The 20,073-nt window shown below is 42.5% G+C and overlaps 1 protein-coding gene across 2 annotated transcripts; it reads right to left on the reverse strand.

Annotated features, from left to right (window-relative positions):
* Nucleotides 1-16,437: 16,437 nt before the first annotated feature.
* On the reverse strand, nt 16,438-19,737 carry LOC124008767 (N-acyl-aromatic-L-amino acid amidohydrolase (carboxylate-forming) B-like). 2 transcript variants are annotated; one of them, XM_046320301.1, is made up of 8 exons: nt 19,671-19,737; nt 19,412-19,491; nt 18,841-19,073; nt 18,363-18,558; nt 17,879-17,972; nt 17,308-17,415; nt 17,024-17,136; nt 16,438-16,875 (listed from the first exon to the last, which is right to left on the reverse strand). In XM_046320301.1, the coding sequence occupies exons 3-8, from the start codon at nt 19,071-19,073 to the stop codon at nt 16,540-16,542; spliced, it is 1,080 nt and encodes a 359-aa protein (XP_046176257.1). In that variant the 5' UTR covers nt 19,412-19,491; nt 19,671-19,737; the 3' UTR covers nt 16,438-16,539. The 2 variants fall into 2 exon arrangements, with proteins under 2 accessions (XP_046176257.1, XP_046176258.1); XM_046320302.1 differs by having other exon boundaries at nt 19,412-19,697.
* Nucleotides 19,738-20,073: the final 336 nt, after the last annotated feature.

Genomic DNA, 20,073 nt, shown 5'->3' on the forward strand with positions numbered 1-20,073 from the left:
TATTCTACTGACTCTGACAAATAACAAAAGAAAGATTCCCAGGGTTCCTGCTCATCTGCATGAATGTGCCTTAGGCATGCTGCAGCAGATGTGGCCAGGGCAATAAATTGCAATGTCTGTACTGTGAGATGCCTAAGACAGCGCTACAGGGAGACAGGATGGACAGCTGATTGTCCTCACAGTGGCAGACCACGTGTAACAACACCTGCATAGGATTGGTACATCCGAACATCACACCTGCGGGACAAGTACAGGATGGCAACAACAACTGCCCGAGTTACACCAGGAACGCACAATCCCGCCATCAATGCTCAGACTGTCCGCAATAGGCTGAGAGAGCCTGGACTGAGGGCTTGTAGGCCTGTTGTAAGGCAGGTCCTCACCAGACATCACCGGCAACAACGTCGCCTATAGGCACAAACCCACCGTCGCTGGACCAGACAGGACTGGCAAAAAGTGCTCTTCACCAATGCAGTTTTGTCTCACCAGGGGTGATGATCGGATGGACCTTCATCGTCAAAGGAATGAGCGTTACACCAAAGGCCTGTACTCTGGAGCGGGATCGATTTGGAGGTGGAGGGTACGTCATGGTCTGGGGCAGTGTGCCATACTGCTCGTTCTGTGTGTGATTTCCTGCAAGACAGTAATGTCAGAGTTCTGCCATGGCCAGCGACGAGCCCGGATATCAATCCCATTGAGCACGTCCGGGACCTGTTGGATCGGAGGGTGAGGGCTAGGGCCATTCCCCCCAGAAATGTCCGGGAACTTGCAGGTGCCTTGGTGGAAGACTGGGGTGATTCAGTCCATGAGGAGATGCACTGCAGTATAGAATGCAGCTGGTGACCACACCAGATACTGACTGTGGCTTTTGATTTTGACACCCCCCTTTGTTCAGGGACACATTATTCCATTTCTGTTAGTCACATGTCTGTGAAACTTGTTGAGTTCATGCCACAGTTGAATCTGATGTTCATACAAATATTTACACAAGTTTGCTGAAAATAAACACAGTTGACAGTGAGGATGTTTCTTTATTTGTTTTGACCGTGACATAGCCATGGTCTATTTCTGAGTGACAGAGTTCATTACACCCCTTTGGGAAATTATATTTTCTTTAGATGCCATCCACCATAGCCTTACGGATTTATTATAAATGTCAGGATGCAGGATGTTTCTTTTTTTGGTAAAAAAAATAATATTATTTGCCCATACTTACTCGGATGCAGCACTTGTTGATTTTTTTCAAGATCAGGACAGAAATAATATTCGTCATACTGTACTTATGTTGAAAAGCCAGGTCTAGGAAATCTCTTGGAAGGGGTTAGAGAGGATTATCCCCACTACAATCACAGCAAACCATAGAATCAAACAATATATCTAACATCACTCTGAATATTGATTTGTCATCACTCACAATGTCTATACATTGCTCTAGACATAGCAAGTTACATAATATCGTTGTGAGCCTCTTACAGAATCCTAGAGTTGGTACTACCTGGCACTGTGTTATACATCCTCACATAAAACATGATAGCCCTGACCTATTTCTTCCTGATGATAGCTTTTTGGCTTAAAGTTGTATAATATATGATGATGGGATGATTACGATACCAACAAGGCAACTTTAATTGAAATACGCAAACAGACCATAGACTAAAAATGATGGACAAAGCCATCGATGACATCACCCCATTGCTTCCTATGGGAAAGCTTAGTGGCGCATTTGAAGACCAGGAAGTGCCGTTGATGCATGTCGCCCATTGAATTATTAATGTTGTTATTCATTCGTTTTGGGTAAGCGAATATATGTCCAACACAAGCCATGAAAAGCTTACCTTGATAAATGAATGTAAGCACTTTTCATTTTCGTATGTATTGTTGTGATTGCGTAGACAGACAATTCGAAAATCTGCATGAACAATTACAGTTGAAGTCAGAAGTTACACTTTAGCCAAATACATTTCAACTCAGTTTTTCACAATTCCTGACATTTAATCCTAGTAAAAATTCCCTTTCATAGGTCAGTTAGGATCACCACTTTATTTAAAAAATGTGAAATGTCAGAATAATAGTAGAAAGAATTATTTATTTCAGCTTTGATTTCTTTCATGACATTCCCAGTGGTTCAGAAGTTTACATGCACTCAATTAGTATTTGGTAGCATTGCTTTAAATTGTTTAACTTGGGTCAAATGTTTCGGGTAGCCTTTCACAAGCTTCCCACAATAAGTTGCGTGAATTTTGGCCCATTCCTCCTGACAGAGCTGGTCTAACTGAGTCAGGTTTGGCCTCCTTGCTCGCACACGCTTTTTCAGTTCTGCTCACAAATCTTCTATACGATTAAGGTTAGGGCTTTGTGATGGCCACTCCAATACCTGGACTTTGTTGTCCTTAAGCCACAATTTTGCTACAACTTTGGAAGTATGCTTGGGGTCATTGTCCATTTGAAGAACCATTTGCGACCAAGCTTTAACTTCCTGACTGATGTCTTGAGATGTTGCTTCAATATATCTACATATTTTCCTGCCCTCATGATGCCATCTATTTTGTGAAGTACACCAGTCTCTCCTGCAGCAAAGCACCCCCACAACATGATGCTGCCACCCCCGTGCTTCACGGTTGGGATGGTGTTCTTCGGCTTGCAAGCCTCCCCCTTTTTCCTTCAAACATAACGATAGTCATTTTGGCCAAACAGTTCTATTTTTGTTTCATCAGACCAGAGGACATTTCTCCAAAAAGTACAATCTTTGTCCCCATGTGCAGTTGCAAACGGTAGTTTGGCATTTTTTATGGCGGTTTTGGAGCAACGGCTTCTTCTTTGCTGAGTGGCCTTTCAGGTTATGTCGATATAGGACTCGTTTTACTATGGATATACATACTTTTGGACCGGTTTCTTCCAGCATCTTCACAAGGTCCTTTGCTGTTGTTCTGGGATTGATTTGCACTTTTCGCACCAAAGTACGTTCATCTTTAGGGGACAGAATGCGTCTCCTTCCTGAGCAGTATGACGGCTGTGTGGTCCCATGGTGTTTATACTTGCATACTACTGTTTGTACAGATAAACGTGGTACCTTCAGGTGCTTGGAAATTGCTCCCAAGGATGAACCAGACTTGTGTAGGTCTACAAAAAAATATTTTGGTCTTGGCTGATTTATTTTGATTTTCCAAAGCAAAGAGCCACTGAGATTGAAGGTAGGCCTTGAAATACATTCACAGGTACACCTCCAATTGACTCAAATGATGTCAGTTAGCCTAACAGAATCTTCTAAAGCCATGACATCATTTTCTGGATTTTTCCAAGCTGTTTAAAGGCACAGTCAACTTAGTGTATGTGAACTTCTGACTCACTGGAATTCTGATACAGTGAATTATAAGTGAAATAATCTGTCTGTATACAATTGTTGGAAAAATTACCTGTGTCAAGCACAAAGTAGATGTCCTAACCGACTTGCCAAAACTATGGTTTGTTTACAAGAAATTTGTGGAGAGGTTGAAAAACTAGTTTTAATGACTCCAACCTAAGTGTATGTAAACTTCCGACTTCAACTGTACGTTTCATATCGCTAGAGGCGGTTGCGCGTGATTTCTACTCCCAACTGGTAGTGGCACAGTCTTGTAAGAATATTTTAAACACAACTCAGAGGACTAGATTTCAATAGGAAATTAACGATCAATGGAAATGTTGTTTTTCAGGTCAACATCTGTTTAGAATCTGTGTGGGGGTTTCAGTCCTGGACTCATAGCTACATGTGACAAGTTCTCATTGGCTCGAATGGTCTATATATTGAGCCTGAAATTTTACTGAATGGAATACTAATTGGTCAACCACAGGCTAGGGTTGGGTTATAAATTACATCCTGTCACTTTGGTCTGTGGAGAATCATTGAGGACAGGGAAGAATGAACATTGACCATCTACTTCCCAGCATAACAACTATGATTTGTTCTCTTTGAAGAAACCTATTTTTCTTCCACTGAATAACATCATCTGCTAACAGTCTGGGTAATGTGTGCAGGTTTTAAAAGTGAAAAGCGCTGGAGATGGGGTTGTGAGCAAGTGGGTCTGGGCAGGGGTGATGTTGTGGATGTTTGCATGTGTCTGTATGTTTGCATATGCGTACATTTTGTATTGTTAAAAAAATAGCATATAGTAAGATATCACATTCAAACGGATACCAAACACACAAACTAAATAGCCGCTGGTGTTATATAGAGTCCAGGGAAAGTGGTGGTGTGCTGTGGCTGTACGTACGCTGTATGTTCTAATGAGGTATTTTAGACCAAAAGCTTAACAAATAAGCTTAAACAGCCATTGATTCTGTGTGCACTAGCCTCTTTCAAATCACATCTTATCAAATTTCTGAGATACAGTGTTGTAAAATAGCTGTGACATGATAATAACATGAGATTAGAGTAATAGCCTACATCAAATTACAGCCACATGGTTTGCTTGTTAAAACTGCAATGACAACAGACAATAGCAAATACTCACCTTTATTAAAGTGTCAGAATATAAATCTCTCCGTCCAAGAACATCCAATGCACCACCAATGGAATTACCTCTGTTAATTAACTGTTTGAGACTGCAATAACAACAGACACTAGAAAAAACACAATTTTACAAAAGTGTTGGAACAAACATGTCTTTACATCCTTGCATACATTTACGAAGAAGAATAGCCACTGCGCATAGAGGTTGTTAATAAAACATTTTTTTTTTAAGTGAGTACCTCCATATTCAGACACGCAATCTTTCCACATTGACAGTGCTCAAAACCTGGATGTTAATTAGTTTGTCCTAATGTAGCCTCCATCACTGTAACTTAACATTTGGTTAATGTGCATTCATATAGGAAGAATAAGAGTGGCAGTTAGCTAAATTATCAAAATGTTAGCATAAAATCACACCAAAAAGGAAATAGTCTACATGTAGGGCCTGTTGCTATGCCTGTTGCTATGCCTGTGGGAGACAATGTCAACTACAGAATGTTTAGTGCCAGGCATTGTCCATCAAGGACGTTGCAGAACTCCACGGCAGAACGCTGTGTAGTTTATATAGGTACTTGGCACTTGCAGGAGCTGCTCACAGATATGGGCCACAGGGCATCTTTGAAGTCCCTTCAGGTCTGTGAATTCAACTTGTTGAATGACAAAATGCAACATTTTTGTCATCCTCTCACTGTCCAGTGATTTGACCAACAACTTCCTAAACTGCATTAAGTGATTTTGAGCTGCATCTTTTTACGTTGGCAGAGAGTAACATTTACATTTACATTTAAGTCATTTAGCAGACGCTCTTATCCAGAGCGACTTACAAATTGGTGCATTCACCTTATGACATCCAGTGGAACAGTCACTTTACAATAGTGCATCTAAATCTTAAAGGGGGGGGGTGAGAGGGATTACTTATCCTATCCTAGGTATTCCTTAAAGAGGTGGGGTTTCAGGTGTCTCCGGAAGGTGGTGATTGACTCCGCTGTCCTGGCGTCGTGAGGGAGTTTGTTCCACCATTGGGGGGCCAGAGCAGCGAACAGTTTTGACTGGGCTGAGCGGGAGCTGTACTTCCTCAGTGGTAGGGAGGCGAGCAGGGCAGAGGTGGATGAACGCAGTGCCCTTGTTTGGGTGTAGGGCCTGATCAGAGCCTGGAGGTACTGAGGTGCCGTTCCCCTCACAGCTCCGTAGGCAAGCACCATGGTCTTGTAGCGGATGCGAGCTTCAACTGGATGCCAGTGGAGAGAACGGAGGAGCGGGGTGACGTGAGAGAACTTGGGAAGGTTGAACACCAGACGGGCTGCGGCGTTCTGGATGAGTTGAAGGGGTTTAATGGCACAGGCAGGGAGCCCAGCCAACAGCGAGTTGCAGTAATCCAGACGGGAGATGACAAGTGCCTGGATTAGGACCTGCGCCGCTTCCTGTGTGAGGCAGGGTCGTACTCTGCGGATGTTGTAGAGCATGAACCTACAGGAACGGGCCACCGCCTTGATGTTGGTTGAGAACGACAGGGTGTTGTCCAGGATCACGCCAAGGTTCTTAGCGCTCTGGGAGGAGGACACAATGGAGTTGTCAACCGTGATGGCGAGATCATGGAACGGGCAGTCCTTCCCCGGGAGGAAGAGCAGCTCCGTCTTGCCGAGGTTCAGCTTGAGGTGGTGATCCGTCATCCACACTGATATGTCTGCCAGACATGCAGAGATGCGATTCGCCACCTGGTCATCAGAAGGGGGAAAGGAGAAGATTAATTGTGTGTCGTCTGCATAGCAATGATAGGAGAGACCATGTGAGGTTATGACAGAGCCAAGTGACTTGGTGTATAGCGAGAATAGGAGAGGGCCTAGAACAGAGCCCTGGGGGACACCAGTGGTGAGAGCGCGAGGTGAGGAGACAGATTCTCGCCACGCCACCTGGTAGTAAGTCGACCATGTTCTTGTTGGTGGGCTTTTTCACTGCATACATGTGTTTTATGTCAGCTACACTTGGTAGAGCGGTCTTCATGGTGGGTCGAGCTGTGGTGGCCACGTCCAAAGCATACTTGGGTTCTTGGATCAGCTGCTTAAGTACCACCGAGACTATATTTCATGTTTCACTCAGTTGGGATGGAATGGCTGCCCATTCTCAAAAGAACATCTAGCTGTTAATCTTCGTCACACACAGCAGCAGAAAAGGTGTCTCTCTCAAATTGAGTGATGCACCAATTGAAAAAAAACATTAAGGTTTTGAAAGCCATAACAACTCAATAGGTGTATTGTTACATTTCAGGTTGTATGATTGTATGTAGGGATGAAAGGATGTAATGGGGGGACTCCATCATTATCTCTGGGGTTAAATGAGCTTCTCCGTGTATGAGAGCTACCATGAAGGACGAAGAAATATTAATGGGGAAGTAGCTGACTTCAAGGAATCCTTTGAATAGTATGCAGCCAACAGCTTCCCACTGCTCACGTCCATAGTCAGGACGTAGCAATTGAACTTTATCTATCTAGCCTTCTGAACAGTTTTGAAAAAATGTTTCCCAGAAGGCTGCAAATGCATCTCTGGTGATACCTGATGTATCCACTCTACTCTCGTCAATAAACCTCACCGCTAGAAGACTGTTCACTAGGTTTGGATTTTGGAATTCATGAAGTTTGTCTTTCAGTATGTTGACCATTTGTAATTTCAGAACAAGGGTTTCAGGTTGTTTCTCTTTAACACTCTGGGATGGAGGCTTTCCCATAGTGTGGCGTACAGCAGGTCAGCCACCAGGGGGAGACTTGTCGATGCCTGGTGACAGACAGAGTCCTACATCATGAGGCGATGGCTCCCTCTGCTAGACGTGCCACGTTTCGATGGGCTCTTCGGCCAGGACTAATTGATGCTGATTGTGGTTGGTGAGTAATCAAGGGCTGATTTCTCACCATCTGGACGAGTCTCATAAAGCTGCCAGAAGGGCAGCACATGGGAGAAGTGACTGGGGGAAGGAAGGTTACTCCTATATAGTTGGGCACAGTCCCAGAGATAAAAGGAGGGAGCTCAGTTTTTGATCCCCGCAGGACCCAGAGCCCAGAAGACGGTCTCCCGTAGAGGGTCTCATTCTTTTTGTTTGTTATTTAAATAAACACCCTTGAAACCGAGCTAATCCTACTCTGTCCGTGTCTGATCTGTGTAAACGTTTTGACAAAACCAACCTGGTCTGAAAAAATAGTTTCCATTTCTGACTCTTCACTGTAATTTCTGGAGACACGAGTGATTGCACAGGTACTGAGTCTTGGTCCCGCACTAGTGAGTACCTGGGAATGTCTGGAGGAGAATTGTTACTTGTGTTAACAGTGGCTTTGGAGGTGTAATCACCATCTGTTACAGGGCCAAATTGTACCTCATCTGCACCATCATCATCATCAGATATTACATATGATTCAGAAGATATGGGACCTGCAGAAGCCTCCTCTCCACCCGCATTAACCTCTTCTTCCTCTACACTTGTGGAATGCTCTTCTTCATCCACAGATGCCTCTTTTACAGAAGGTTCCTATACTATTTCCCATACTCCTCTGCCTCCAAACAACCTTGATTCCTCACTGTCATCAGATGTGTTACTGTATTTATCTATTTCCTCAGTTGCCAAGTAAAATATGAATTCATCCATTTTTGTTGCCAACATTCTTGTCAAGAGGCATCTCTTTTCTTTGATGTCCCAGACTTTGAAGGAGAAATCCATTTCTGGCCCTTTAGTGGAATGGCCATTGTAGAAAATCAACTTTGACCAATTTTTGATTGGTTCCTCATTCCTCCACCACTTCTGGTCCTAACCTGTTTGCCGTTATGGATCCATCCCAACTCAACTGCTCGGGTGCTCCTGGCTGCATTCTTGTTTGCCACACTTAGTCTTCTGCTTCATTCTGGTTCCACTTGTTCATCTTTTCTGGAGTCCTCTCTAGACTTTTCTTTGGTGCGCATTATTATTTTCATCCTAAGTACTTCCAAGAGGTCCATCTTTCTTTTTCTACTTACCTTGCTGTGTTCTTGTGGTCTCACCGTGCCTACATTGGACCACAGTGTCACCAAGGGCAGGAAGATATAAAGACAGAAGACGAGACCCAGGTGCAGACACAGGAGGCAGATGGTTGGAGTCTTACAATGTTTAATAATCCAAAGGGGTAGACAAGTGAATGGTCATGGACAGGCAAAAGGTCAAAACCAGATCAGTGGTCAAGGCAGGCAGAATGGTCAGACAGGCGGGTACAGAGTCCAGAAACAGGCAAGGGTCGAAACCGAGAGGACTAGAAACAGGAGAATAGCAAAAGGAGTATGGGAAAAACACGCTGGTTAACTTGACTAAACATAGAAGATGAACTGGCACAGACAGACAGGAAACACCGGGATAAATACACTGGGGAAAATAAGCAACACCTGGAGGGGTTGTAGACAATCACAGGTGAAACAGATCAGTGCGTGACAGAAGATAGCTTTGTCATCCAATTACATTATGGCTTCTTGGCTTCTTGTCAAATACAGTGCCTTTGGAAAGTATTCAGACCCCTTCACTTTTTCCACATTTTTTTTACGTTACAGCCTTATTCTAAAATGGATTAAATATAATATTTTCTACAAATAATATCTACAAACACTCCATAATGACAAAGCGAAAACAATTGATTTGCAAATGTATTAAAAATAAAAAACAGAAATACCTTATTTACATAAGTATTCAGACCCTTTGCTATGAGACTAGAAATTGAGCTTATTTCCATCCGGTTTCCATTGATCAATCTTGAGATATTTCTACAAGTTGATTGGAGTCCATCTGTGGTAAATTCAATTGATTGGACATGATTTGGAAAGTCACATGCCTGTGGTCCCACAGTTGACGGTGCACGTCAGAGCAAATACCAAGCCATAAGGTCGAAGGAATTGTCCGGAGTGCTCCAAGATAGGATTATGTCGAGGCACAGATCTGGGGAAGGGTACCAAAAAAAGACTCTTCCTAGAGCTGGCTGCTCGGCCAAACTAGGGAATCAGGTGAAGAGGGGCCTTGGTCAGGGATGTGACCAAGAACCGATGGTCACTCTGACAGAGCTCCAGAGAGTTCCTCTCTGGAGATGGGATAACCTTTCAGAAGAACAACCATCTCTGCAGCACTTCACCAATCAGGCCTTTTTGGTAGAGTGGCCAGATGGAAGCCACTCCTCAGTAAAAGGCACATGACAGCCCACTTGGAGTTTGCCTAAAGGCACCTAAAGGCTCTCAGACCACGAGAAACAAGATTCCCTGGTCTGATGAAACCAAGATTGAACTCTTTGGCCTGAAAGCCAAGCCTCATGTCTGGAGGAAACCTAGCACCATCCCTACAGTGAAGCATGGTGGTGGCAGCATCATGCTGTGGGGATATTTTTCAGCGGCAAGGACTGGGAGACTATTCAAGATTGAGGGAAAGATTAACAGAACAAATACAGAAAGATCATTCATGAAAACCTACTCCAGAGTGTTCTGGGGTGAAGGTTCAACATCCAACAGGACAACAACCCTAAGAACACAGCCAAGACAACGCAGGAGTGGCTTCGGGAAAAGTCTCTGAATGTCCTTCATTGGCCCAGCCAGATCCCGGACGTGAACCAGATCGAACATTAGTACTGTCCATGGTGCTGAAGGGATTTGGGAAGGTCAACGTTCATAGGTAGCCTACGCCAGGGTTTTCAAACTCGATCCAGGAGCCCCCCGCCTGGGTACACGTTTAGTGTTTTTGTTATGACTCCTACCCTTCCCGTTCGGGTGGAGCTCGGCGGTCGTCGTCATCGGCCTACTAGCTGCCACTGATCTTTTCCTCCCCCTCCTTGTCTGTTTATTATTGTGCACCAAGGGGGAACCCCAGGATCGAGTTTGAAAACCCTGGCATAGGCTACCTATGAACGTTGACCTTCCCAAATCCCTTCAACACCATGGACAGTACTAATGGTCTACTGCGCCTCAAAATTGTTTTTGAAAAGACAGCTTACTTTTGAATGCATTTTGTCCTGCATTTAGACAATTCAAAACTGTTAAAATCCTGGTTCGGTAGCATATGTAGCAAACACATAAAAAAAAACAAGAGCACTGTCAGCATTGAAGTAGTCTGAAGTTGTGGAATATGCCGGTTTAGTTTCGATGTAATTTTTTCATATATTTTTGATACACCCTCTATGTGTGGTGGATATTATTCTTCATAACGTAATACAATAATGGAAATATTTGTTGGTTTCAAATCAAAGTTTATTGCTTGTGTACACAGTTTAGCAGGTGGTATAGTGGGTGCAGCTAAATGCTTATGTTACTAGTGTCATGCCCTGACCTTAGAGATCCTTTTTATTCTCTATTTTGGTTAGGTCAGGGTGTGACTAGGGTGGGTAGTCTAGTTTTTTTTCATTTCTATGTTGGCCTGGTATGGTTCCCAAGAGGCAGCTGTCTATCAGAGGCAGCTGTCTATCATTGTCTGTGATTGGGTATCATATTTAGGCAGCCTTTTCCCACTGGGTTTTCGTGGGATCTTGTCTATGTCTAGTTGCCTGCGAGCACTACATTAGTTTCACGTTTCGTTTTGCGCTTTATTGTTTTCTGTGAGTTTCATCCACTAAACATGTGAAACTCTATGCACACTGCGCCTTGGTCCATTAATTCAAAAAACGATCATGACAACTAGCTCCTAGCAATGCATTAAAGTGTCAAACAATTATTTATTTAGACAAGAAATCAAGAACGGCAGGACAAATCTGATTAACATCCCAAATAGCTTTGTAGAAGTTATCAAATGCAATATATATGTACACCGGGAAAATTTGGACAAGATCAACTAAGTATGATATGTATAGCAGTAGATACAGTATATTAGAGTAAGCTACAGTGCCTTCAGAACGGATTCATACCCCGAGCGTGGGTAAAATCACCGGGGAAGCCAAGCCAGAAAAAAAACATATTACAACCTATGGGTTGTGATAATTGCGTTGTTTGCTCTATAACCTGTTAGTTCATATGCCTTGCCACCTTGATATACAGGCACAAGACCAAGACAATAACAAGACAGTGTCAGATATCTGTGGCATTGTGTTGTGTGACACAAGGTGGATGGATTATCTTGGCAAGTAAGAAATGCTCACTAACAGGGATGTTAACACATTTGTGCACAGACAACTTGAAAATTATAAGCTACAAATATTTCATTTTGAGAGAGTATCATTGTTTGAAGTGTTAGTAGCATTGGTTTGATATTTTGTATATACTTTGTTGAGTTCATTAGTTTTGTTTACTTTTACATTTACTTTTATCAGGAATATTATTTTGATTGATTTGTAGGATTCTGCAGAAATTCTTTGGGAATGTAGGGTCCCACTATTACCCGCACACAATGGTATGTTTCAAGAAATAGTGGCAACTGTGACTTTGTGAAGTTGTTGTTTTGTACATATGGCACTAAATTCCATTTTAGACTATTGCTCACCTGCTGTGATTTTAAGATGTTACTTAAATTTATTTTTTAAAGTGTTTTTACTATTCAAAGAATTTTGGGTTACTGAATTTATTCATGATAAATATGATTCAACTGTGAATAGTGTTAATTCTCATTTATACTGTAGAGTATATGTATTTCATGTGGTCATATGAAAAAAATGATCATTTTCTTTGCATGTAAGTTATTTTTGGATCATGATCTTTAAGTGCTTTGCTATTGATGCTGCTGTTGGCCTGGATCTATCCTCTGAACGTAGTTCACTGATAAGCGTTGGACGTGTACAGTTAGTTAATTGTACTCTTCCAATTTAATATTAATGGCTGATAAATACCTTGACCAAACCTTGACCATCAAGAAGAATAGAGCACTTGGAAACATGTTCATTTAAATTGTGTCATAAGGTCTGCATGTCTTCATATGGCAGCAGTCAAGTCATAAACCTTTTTAAAATGCTGTAGATTTAAAAATATATACTTTAAACAGATTGTACTATCCATATATCATACCTGGCAAATGTAAATGAAACAAATGGTAGCCTACTATCCTCACTGCCTCAAATGTACAGTGGGGTTAGAAATTATTGTCATCCTTCATAAATATGAGAAAAACGGACTGTAATTCAAATAAATAATACAAATACTGAGAAATATTGTATTAAAAAAAGAAAGAAATTATATTATTTTATACTAATACAATTGCTCAGAGAAGGAGATTTTGTTTAACAAGTAATACTTTTTTCTCAAAAAGGTAGGGGTCAAAATTCTTTTAAAAAACCGCAAAGTGAGGTATTGAAAGGTACTGAAAACAGGGGCATCAAATGTATTGGTCGAATACACATTTAGCAGATGTTATTGCGAAATGTTTGTATTCCTAGCTCCAACAGTGCAGTAATATCTAACAATTCACAACAATACACGCAAATCTAAAAGTAAAAGAATGGAATTAAGAAATATATAAATATTAGGATGAGCAATGTCGGAGTCCGGAGTGTGTGTGTGTATATATATATATATATATATATATATATATATATATATACAGTTGAAGTCGGAGGTTTACATACACCTTACCCAAATACCTTTAAACTCATTTTTTCCCAATTCCTGACATTTAATCAGAGTAAAAATTCCCTGTTTTAGGTCAGTTAGGATCACCACTTAATTTTAAGAATGTGCCAAAAGGCACCTAAAGAATCTCAGACCATGAGAAACAAGATGCTCTGGTCTGATGAAACCAAGTGTCACGTTAGAGCTTTTTATGTCTCTATGTTGGTTTGGTTAGGGTGTGATTTGGGTGGGCATTCTATGTTCTTTTTTCTATGTTTTTGTATTTCTTCGTTTTGGCCGGGTATGGGTTCTCAATCAGGGACAGCTGTCTATCGTTGTCTCTGATTGGGAACCATACTTAGGTAGCGTTTTCCCACGTGTTTTTTGTGGGAAGATGACTTTGTTAAGAGCACATAGCCTTTGAGCTTCACGGTTTGTTTTTGTATGGTTTATTGTTGGCACCATTTTTATAATAAAAGAAAATGTACGCTGACCACGCTACTCCTTGGTCCTCCTCCTTCAACAGCCGTGACAGAACCACCACCAAAGGACCAAGCAGTGTGGTAAGGAGGAGCAGCGTGGCTAGGGGTATGAGACAACCTGGAAGGAGGTAGAGGTGGTCGGTCCACCCAGGAAGAGTGCCAGAGCCATGAACAACTCCCCATGAACAACTCCCCATGCTTATCGTGGTGGGCGTCATACTGGCGAAACGTTTTTTACACATTTTTGCTAATTTATTAAAATTAAAAACTGAAATATTGCATTTACATATGTATTCAGACCCTTTACTCAGTACTTTATAGAAGCACCTGTGGCAGCGATTACAGCCTTGAATCTTCCACAAGTTTGGCACACCTGTATTTGGGGAGTTTCTCCCATTCTTCTCTGCAGAACCTCTCAAGCTCTGTCAGGTTGGATGGGGAGCATCGCTGCACAGCTATTTTCAGGTCTCTCCACAGATGTTCGATCGGGTTCAAGTCCGGGCTCTGGCTGGGGCACTCAAGGACATTCCGAGACTTGTCATGCATTGTCTGTGCTGTGTGCTGAGGGTCATTGTCCTATTTGAAGGTGAAGCTTCAACCCAGTCAGGTCATTAGCAGGTTTTCATCAAGGATCTCTCTGTACTTTGCTCCGTTCATCTTTCCTTCGATCCTGACTAGTCTTCCAGTCACTGCAGCTGAAAACATCCCCAGAGCATGATTCTGCCACCACCATTCTTCACCGTAGGAATGGTGCCAAGTTTCCTCCATACGTGACACTTGACATTCAGGCCAAAGAGTTCAATCTTGGTGTACGGGTGTCGTCGTCAGATGAAGAGGAATCAGACCAAAGCACAGCGTGCTAAGTGTTCATGAATTTTTATTTAAACTGAACACTAAACAAAATAACAAAGTGAATAACCGAAACCGAAACAGTTCTGTTATTCTCAAGAAGGTGTTTAGCTTGTCCGGGAGCAAGACGTCGGTGTCCACGACGTCGGTGTCCACGACGTGGCTGGTTTTCCCTTTGTAATCCACGATTGTCTGGAGTCCCTGCCACATATGTCTCGTGTCTGAGCCATTGAATTGCGACTCCACTTTTACTATGTACTGTTTGATTGCCTTACAGAGGGCATAACTGCACTATTTGTATTCAACCATATTCCCAGTCAATTTGCAGTGGTTAATTAAATGTGGTGGTTTGCACAAATGCTGCCATCTATCCACGGTTTTTGTTTTGGGTGGGTTTAAATAGTCATGTTGGGAACAACAACCCCTATACACTTCCTAATTTACTTAGTCACTGTGTCAGTGTATATTTCAATTGTTCTGACCTTTTATTTCCTTTGTTTTGTATTTATTTAGTAGGGTCAGGGCGTGAGTTGGGTGGGCAGTCTATGTTTGATTTTCTATGATTTGGGATTTCTATGTTTCGGCCTAGTATGGTTCTCAATCAGAGGCAGGTGTCATTAGTTGTCTCTGATTTAGAATCATACTTAGGTAGCCTGGGTTGCACTGTTTGTTTGTGGGTGATTGTCTATGTTAGTGGCTTGTGTCGGCACAGGTCTATTGTTTTTGTGTCGTGTTGCAGTGTTCAGTGTTCTCTTTATTAAAATTCACTATGAACACATACCACGCCACATTTTGGTCCTCTGATCCTTCTCGCCTCTCCTCTTCAGATGAAGAGGAGAAGAGGAGGAAGTACGTGACATCAATGTTATTCTTAGAGGCAACCTGGAACATATTCCAGTCCGCGTGATCAAAATAATCTTGAACGGATTCCGATTGGTTAGACCAGCGTTGAATAGACCTTTGCACAGGTACTTCCTGTTTGAATTTCTGCCTGTAGAAAGGGATGAGCAGAATAGAGTTGTGATCTGATTTGCCGAACAGGGTTCGTGGGAGGACCTTGTAGCCATCCCGGAGTTTTTGAAGTGTGAGTACTAAAGGCGAAGTGTTGATAGAACTTCAGTAGCGTTTTTCTTGTTAAATGCGGCCTCAGGATATATGGTTTCTGGTTTTCACAACGTCCAGTGTAGTTCCTGGACGGCCGTTGTGGTATCGGCTTGAGGGGGAATACACACGGCTGTGACTGTAACCCGAAGAGAATTCTCCCGGGAGTTAATGCAGTCGGCATTTGATTGTGGGGTATTCTAGGTCAGGTGAACAAAAGGACTTGAGTTCCAGTACGCCACACCATGAGTAGTTAATCATAAAACCTACACCTCTGCCTTTCTTCTTCCTGGAGAGTTCTTTATTCCTGCCTGCGTGATGTACTGACAACCCAGCTGGCTGTATGGACGGGGGCAGTATATCTGGAGAGCGCCATGAATCAGTGGAACAGAGTATGTTTCTGTCTCTCAGGAAGGATGTCCTCCCCCTGAGCTCGTCTACTATATTGTCCAGGGACTGAACTTTAGCAAGTAATATACTCGGAAGCAGTGGATGGTGTGCACACCTCTTGAGCAGGACTAGAAGTCCACTCCATCCACTCAGAGCTGCCATGTCTATTGGTGCAAAGTTCATGATGCTGTTGACCTAAACAAGGGCCCCAGGACCAGTGGAAGCAATATAGCCCCATAGCATCAAAGATTCACCACCATATTTTTCAGTAGGTATAGGGTTCTTTTCTGCTTATGAATTCTCATTACGATAACAAACCCACCACTGGTTTCTGGCCAAATAATTATATTTTCATGTCAGTGGGGTTAATTGGCCTCTAGACTTGAAATCCGTTGAAAACCTGTGGCTTGAATTGAAAACGGCAGTCCATAAGCGCAGAGGAAGGATATCAAGGATCTGGAAGGAGTCTGTATGGAGGAATAGTATAAGATCCCTCCCAATGTGTTCCCTAACTCAAAAAACATTTTAGAAAAAGGTTCAGTGCTGTTTTCCTTTCAAGGTGAGGTGTGTGTGTGTGTAAACATTTATCAGCAAATGCTGTCATTTCATTGAAGGATTTTTATTATTATTTGAAGTTAATAACATTTGATCAATGTGTCCCATTTTACATAGCTTTTTTAAAATCCACAATTCATATCAAGAACTTGAAATTAGCTCTCAGTTGTGTTGTCCATTTAGTGAATCACTCTCCTCTCCATATTCTATTAGCTTCTGATAGCCTTCCCCCTTCATTTCCCCTTTAATTTTTTCTTCCTCCTCCATTTCATCTGCTGAACTTTTCCTCTTTCCCTGTTCTCCTTCTCTCTCCGATCGGATGGATGGTATCCCCACACTCCTCTGTCTTGCAAGGGAGAGAGCTATGCCCTTCTCATAGTACGCACATTCGTTAATGAAGAATGGATAGAGTGGCTCAGTCCCTTTGTACTTTAGTGTCTCTCCAGAGAATGTCTGGAACACAGGGTCATTGGGTCGGAGGAGGCAGAAGTCCCGATCCTGAGAGAGAGGGGGGAGATAGAGTGGAGGAGTGTGGGTATACCAAATCCTGACCCAGAGATTGCTTTGCTGTTACTTAGCAAGGAACTATTGTGCATCCCATACTGAGTGAGTGTCCAGTTGTTAAAGTTTCAAGGGCATTGTATACCTGGAGTTGAGGATGAATGGCGGCTGTAATACCGTGGGTCTCAAAGTCTCTTGGGTAGTCCACATTTTTCACCATGGTGTACACATCCACTTTTCCTCCTTCAAATTGGGTACCTGTGAAAGAGAGAGACAGCGAGAGGGGGAGAGAAAGCGGTTGAAGAGAAAGCTCTGTGGGATGAATCTGAATGAGGGGTTACAATTCATCAAGCATGTGGGACAGTGAACTATTTCAATCTGAAAGCAGCGCTGAATTGAATGTTGGAAAGGATTCTATAGGCCATGTACCTGAGTTAAAGAGGTGGACCCATTCTAGCATGTGCTGGACCCCTTCTTGCATTGTCGATAAAATATTGGACCTGACTACTCCATGGGCCTGAGGACCAATCTCAATCGCTGCAAAGGAAAAAAGACACATTTACATGAATTGCATTTCAAATACACATATGACCTAGTATGATTCCAATACATCGTACGCAATTATAGCATGTATTGCAACATTAGTTTTACAATTCCTGCCTTAATCTTTCTCTGGGGAGACACAAACAAATATATATCAAGGGTAGGACAATAAAGTCAGTCACGTATTTCCATTGTGATGGAAATACGTGACTGACTTTATTGTGCTATCCTTGATATATATTTGTTTATGTACAGTATGTACTGGCTGTATATGTGTTTTTTAAATTGTCAAAACAAACTCAATCAACTAAGCACCGTTAAAAATAAAAAAAGAAGGTTCCATTTTAAAAGTATGAACAAAATCTAAATGCAGAGAGATGTGCATCATCAGACTACCATGGCAAAAAAACTGAAAAATGTACTGGTAGTAAAGAAGCCCACCTCCCTACTAACTCACCAAAGCCATGTTTGCCTACAGAATCGAGGGAATATGCTTCATTGCGGGGAAGGTCAAAGTGAATGAACCTCACAGGTATGTCAGACATTTGTCTCTGGAAAACAAAATCAATTGTCAATACCCCAGTGGTAACCTGACAGAAATCATCTCAAGATAACGTGGGTAAGATCATAGAATCGCAGATCTTTTTCTCCACCATGATTGTGTGTATCCTCAAAATAGATCTGGTTTAAAGTTCTTAGCATACTTTAGGCTACTATTCAAAGATCATTCCGAATTGTTAGAAGCAGACTAGTTAAGGCCAACCTCATTTTCTACCCTACTGAGTTCCTAAATTAATTGAAAAAAAACAAAAAAACATTGTATACCTCGTTAACTTTCATTCATCCATATTGATCTTTAAGAATAGAACTATCACAATTTTCAATCTAATGAGAAAATACATCCAAAATAATGAGTCTCTGTGAGGATTGTTTTCTCTTGCCTGCAGGTATCTGTAGATGTGAAGAGAGATCCAGTCACAGTCTGAGTAGGCGATGAGGCACAGGCCCATGTTAGCGGTAGTGTTGTGGAGGTCACACACCAGGTCCATGGCCTCTGGACTACCTTTGGGACCTAGCAGGGTGTTCAGCTCCTGGGACCGGACTATCTCATAGGGGGTTTTGTCTGTCACAGGCCCACTAAGAGGGAGAGAGAGAAGGATGAATGGATGGTTATTACCATCAATACTAATACAACTTTTGTCTCCAACCTCATCATCATGCTCTTTATCCCCCTCATTCTCATCATCTCCTTCCTCACTTTCACCATTACCAACACAAGACCATCATCATGATCAACAACATTATACCTTTTGACATAAATGTCATCATCGTCATGTCTCTTTTCTACATTACTCATAATCACTATCACCACCATACCTTCTCCCTTATAATTTATCATCATAATCATCATCATCAGACCTAAGGGTGGCATGGGTGAAGCAGCGGTTCAGGTCTGTCTCTGTGTATCTCCGACACTGCTGGACAGCACGCGGGTTGGACATCACGGTCACCACGGAGATGTGGTCTTCTTCCACCTTCCTCATCCTCAGCCGCTCTCTCACCAGGTACACTCCTGACAGCTCATTGCCATGGGTACCACCACACAGTGCAACGCGGGACACAGTCGGCAACACCACCTCCCTTCCTTCCATCTATGAGATGGCAATCCGAGTTACAGTATAACAGTAAAATGTAATTTTAACAGTATCACACACGTGGAAATGTCACCTGTACTAGCATTCTGTTTCTTGATATAGTAGCTCACTAGCTTAGCGTTAACAGTATGACGAGTAAAAAAAAAAAACTTGGTTGCCTTGATGCATATTGTACCCACACCCCATAGTGACTTCTAGTTCTGTCATTCCCAGCTCTCATCCATTCTCTAATTGGAGGTATGAAAGACTTCCGGTTGCTGACAGAGCAGGTAAACAATACCAGCAAACACCATTGCTGCAGAAATCCATAAGAAATCATGTTGTCAAATTCTTACCTTGGCTTCCTTTCCTGGTCTGCAGCAAGGTGTACGGCCACCTCAAGCTCACCGTGAACGTTTAACCTATGAACTTTCACCTATAACAAAATCACCAAACACACTTTCACTGAATGGTTTGAAATTAACTGAATGGCTGGACCTGGATTTAGATTTACAGATATTGAAACCTTAGATGCAAGGTAAACCTGTGTTTATATTTGTCCTTCACAAAGATACATTTAACTACTCTTTTTTTAAAGGATATCACAATTCTTACCCTTGCGGCTATCTTTCCCTTCCCTCTCTCCTGCAGTTCACCCTCTCCCACCCTCTCCCTGGCTATAATGCAGTTTCACTGATTCAGCATTCTCATCCCTCCCTCTCAATAGTAATGTAGCCTGTGCCGGCCTGTATGCTGTTGTACAACCCCCCTCCCCTTCTATGACACTCCTCTCCAGTGGACTGGCGGTACAGCACAGTGATGCAGACAGCAGTGTGTGTACTCAATGCGATGTGGAAACTCCACCCTTCTTTTCACACAGCCTCGGTCCCAACGGCTCTGTCCAGTCAGCCTGCTCCAAAGCCCCTCGCCAAGCAGGGTCTCTCACACACTGTACAATGTATAGGATGGTAGGTTCCAGTCAGCCCTTTCAAATGTTGGCTCAAAGCAAATCTGCTCC

This window comes from Oncorhynchus gorbuscha, linkage group LG21, assembly GCF_021184085.1.
Source record: "Oncorhynchus gorbuscha isolate QuinsamMale2020 ecotype Even-year linkage group LG21, OgorEven_v1.0, whole genome shotgun sequence".
NCBI lineage: Eukaryota > Metazoa > Chordata > Actinopteri > Salmoniformes > Salmonidae > Oncorhynchus > Oncorhynchus gorbuscha.

Bases quoted from the DNA above. Each gene is read 5' to 3' on its own strand.
- LOC124008767 (XM_046320301.1), bottom strand. From the start codon at position 19,073: ATGGAAGGAAGGGAGGTGGTGTTGCCGACTGTGTCCCGCGTTGCACTG. The intron at 18,559-18,840 runs GTCTGATGATGA...TCTCCCTCTTAG, and splicing joins TTCACCCATGCCACCCTTAG to TGGGCCTGTGACAGACAAAA. The intron at 17,973-18,362 runs GCAAGAGAAAAC...TTTGTTTTCCAG, and splicing joins ACATCTACAGATACCTGCAG to AGACAAATGTCTGACATACC.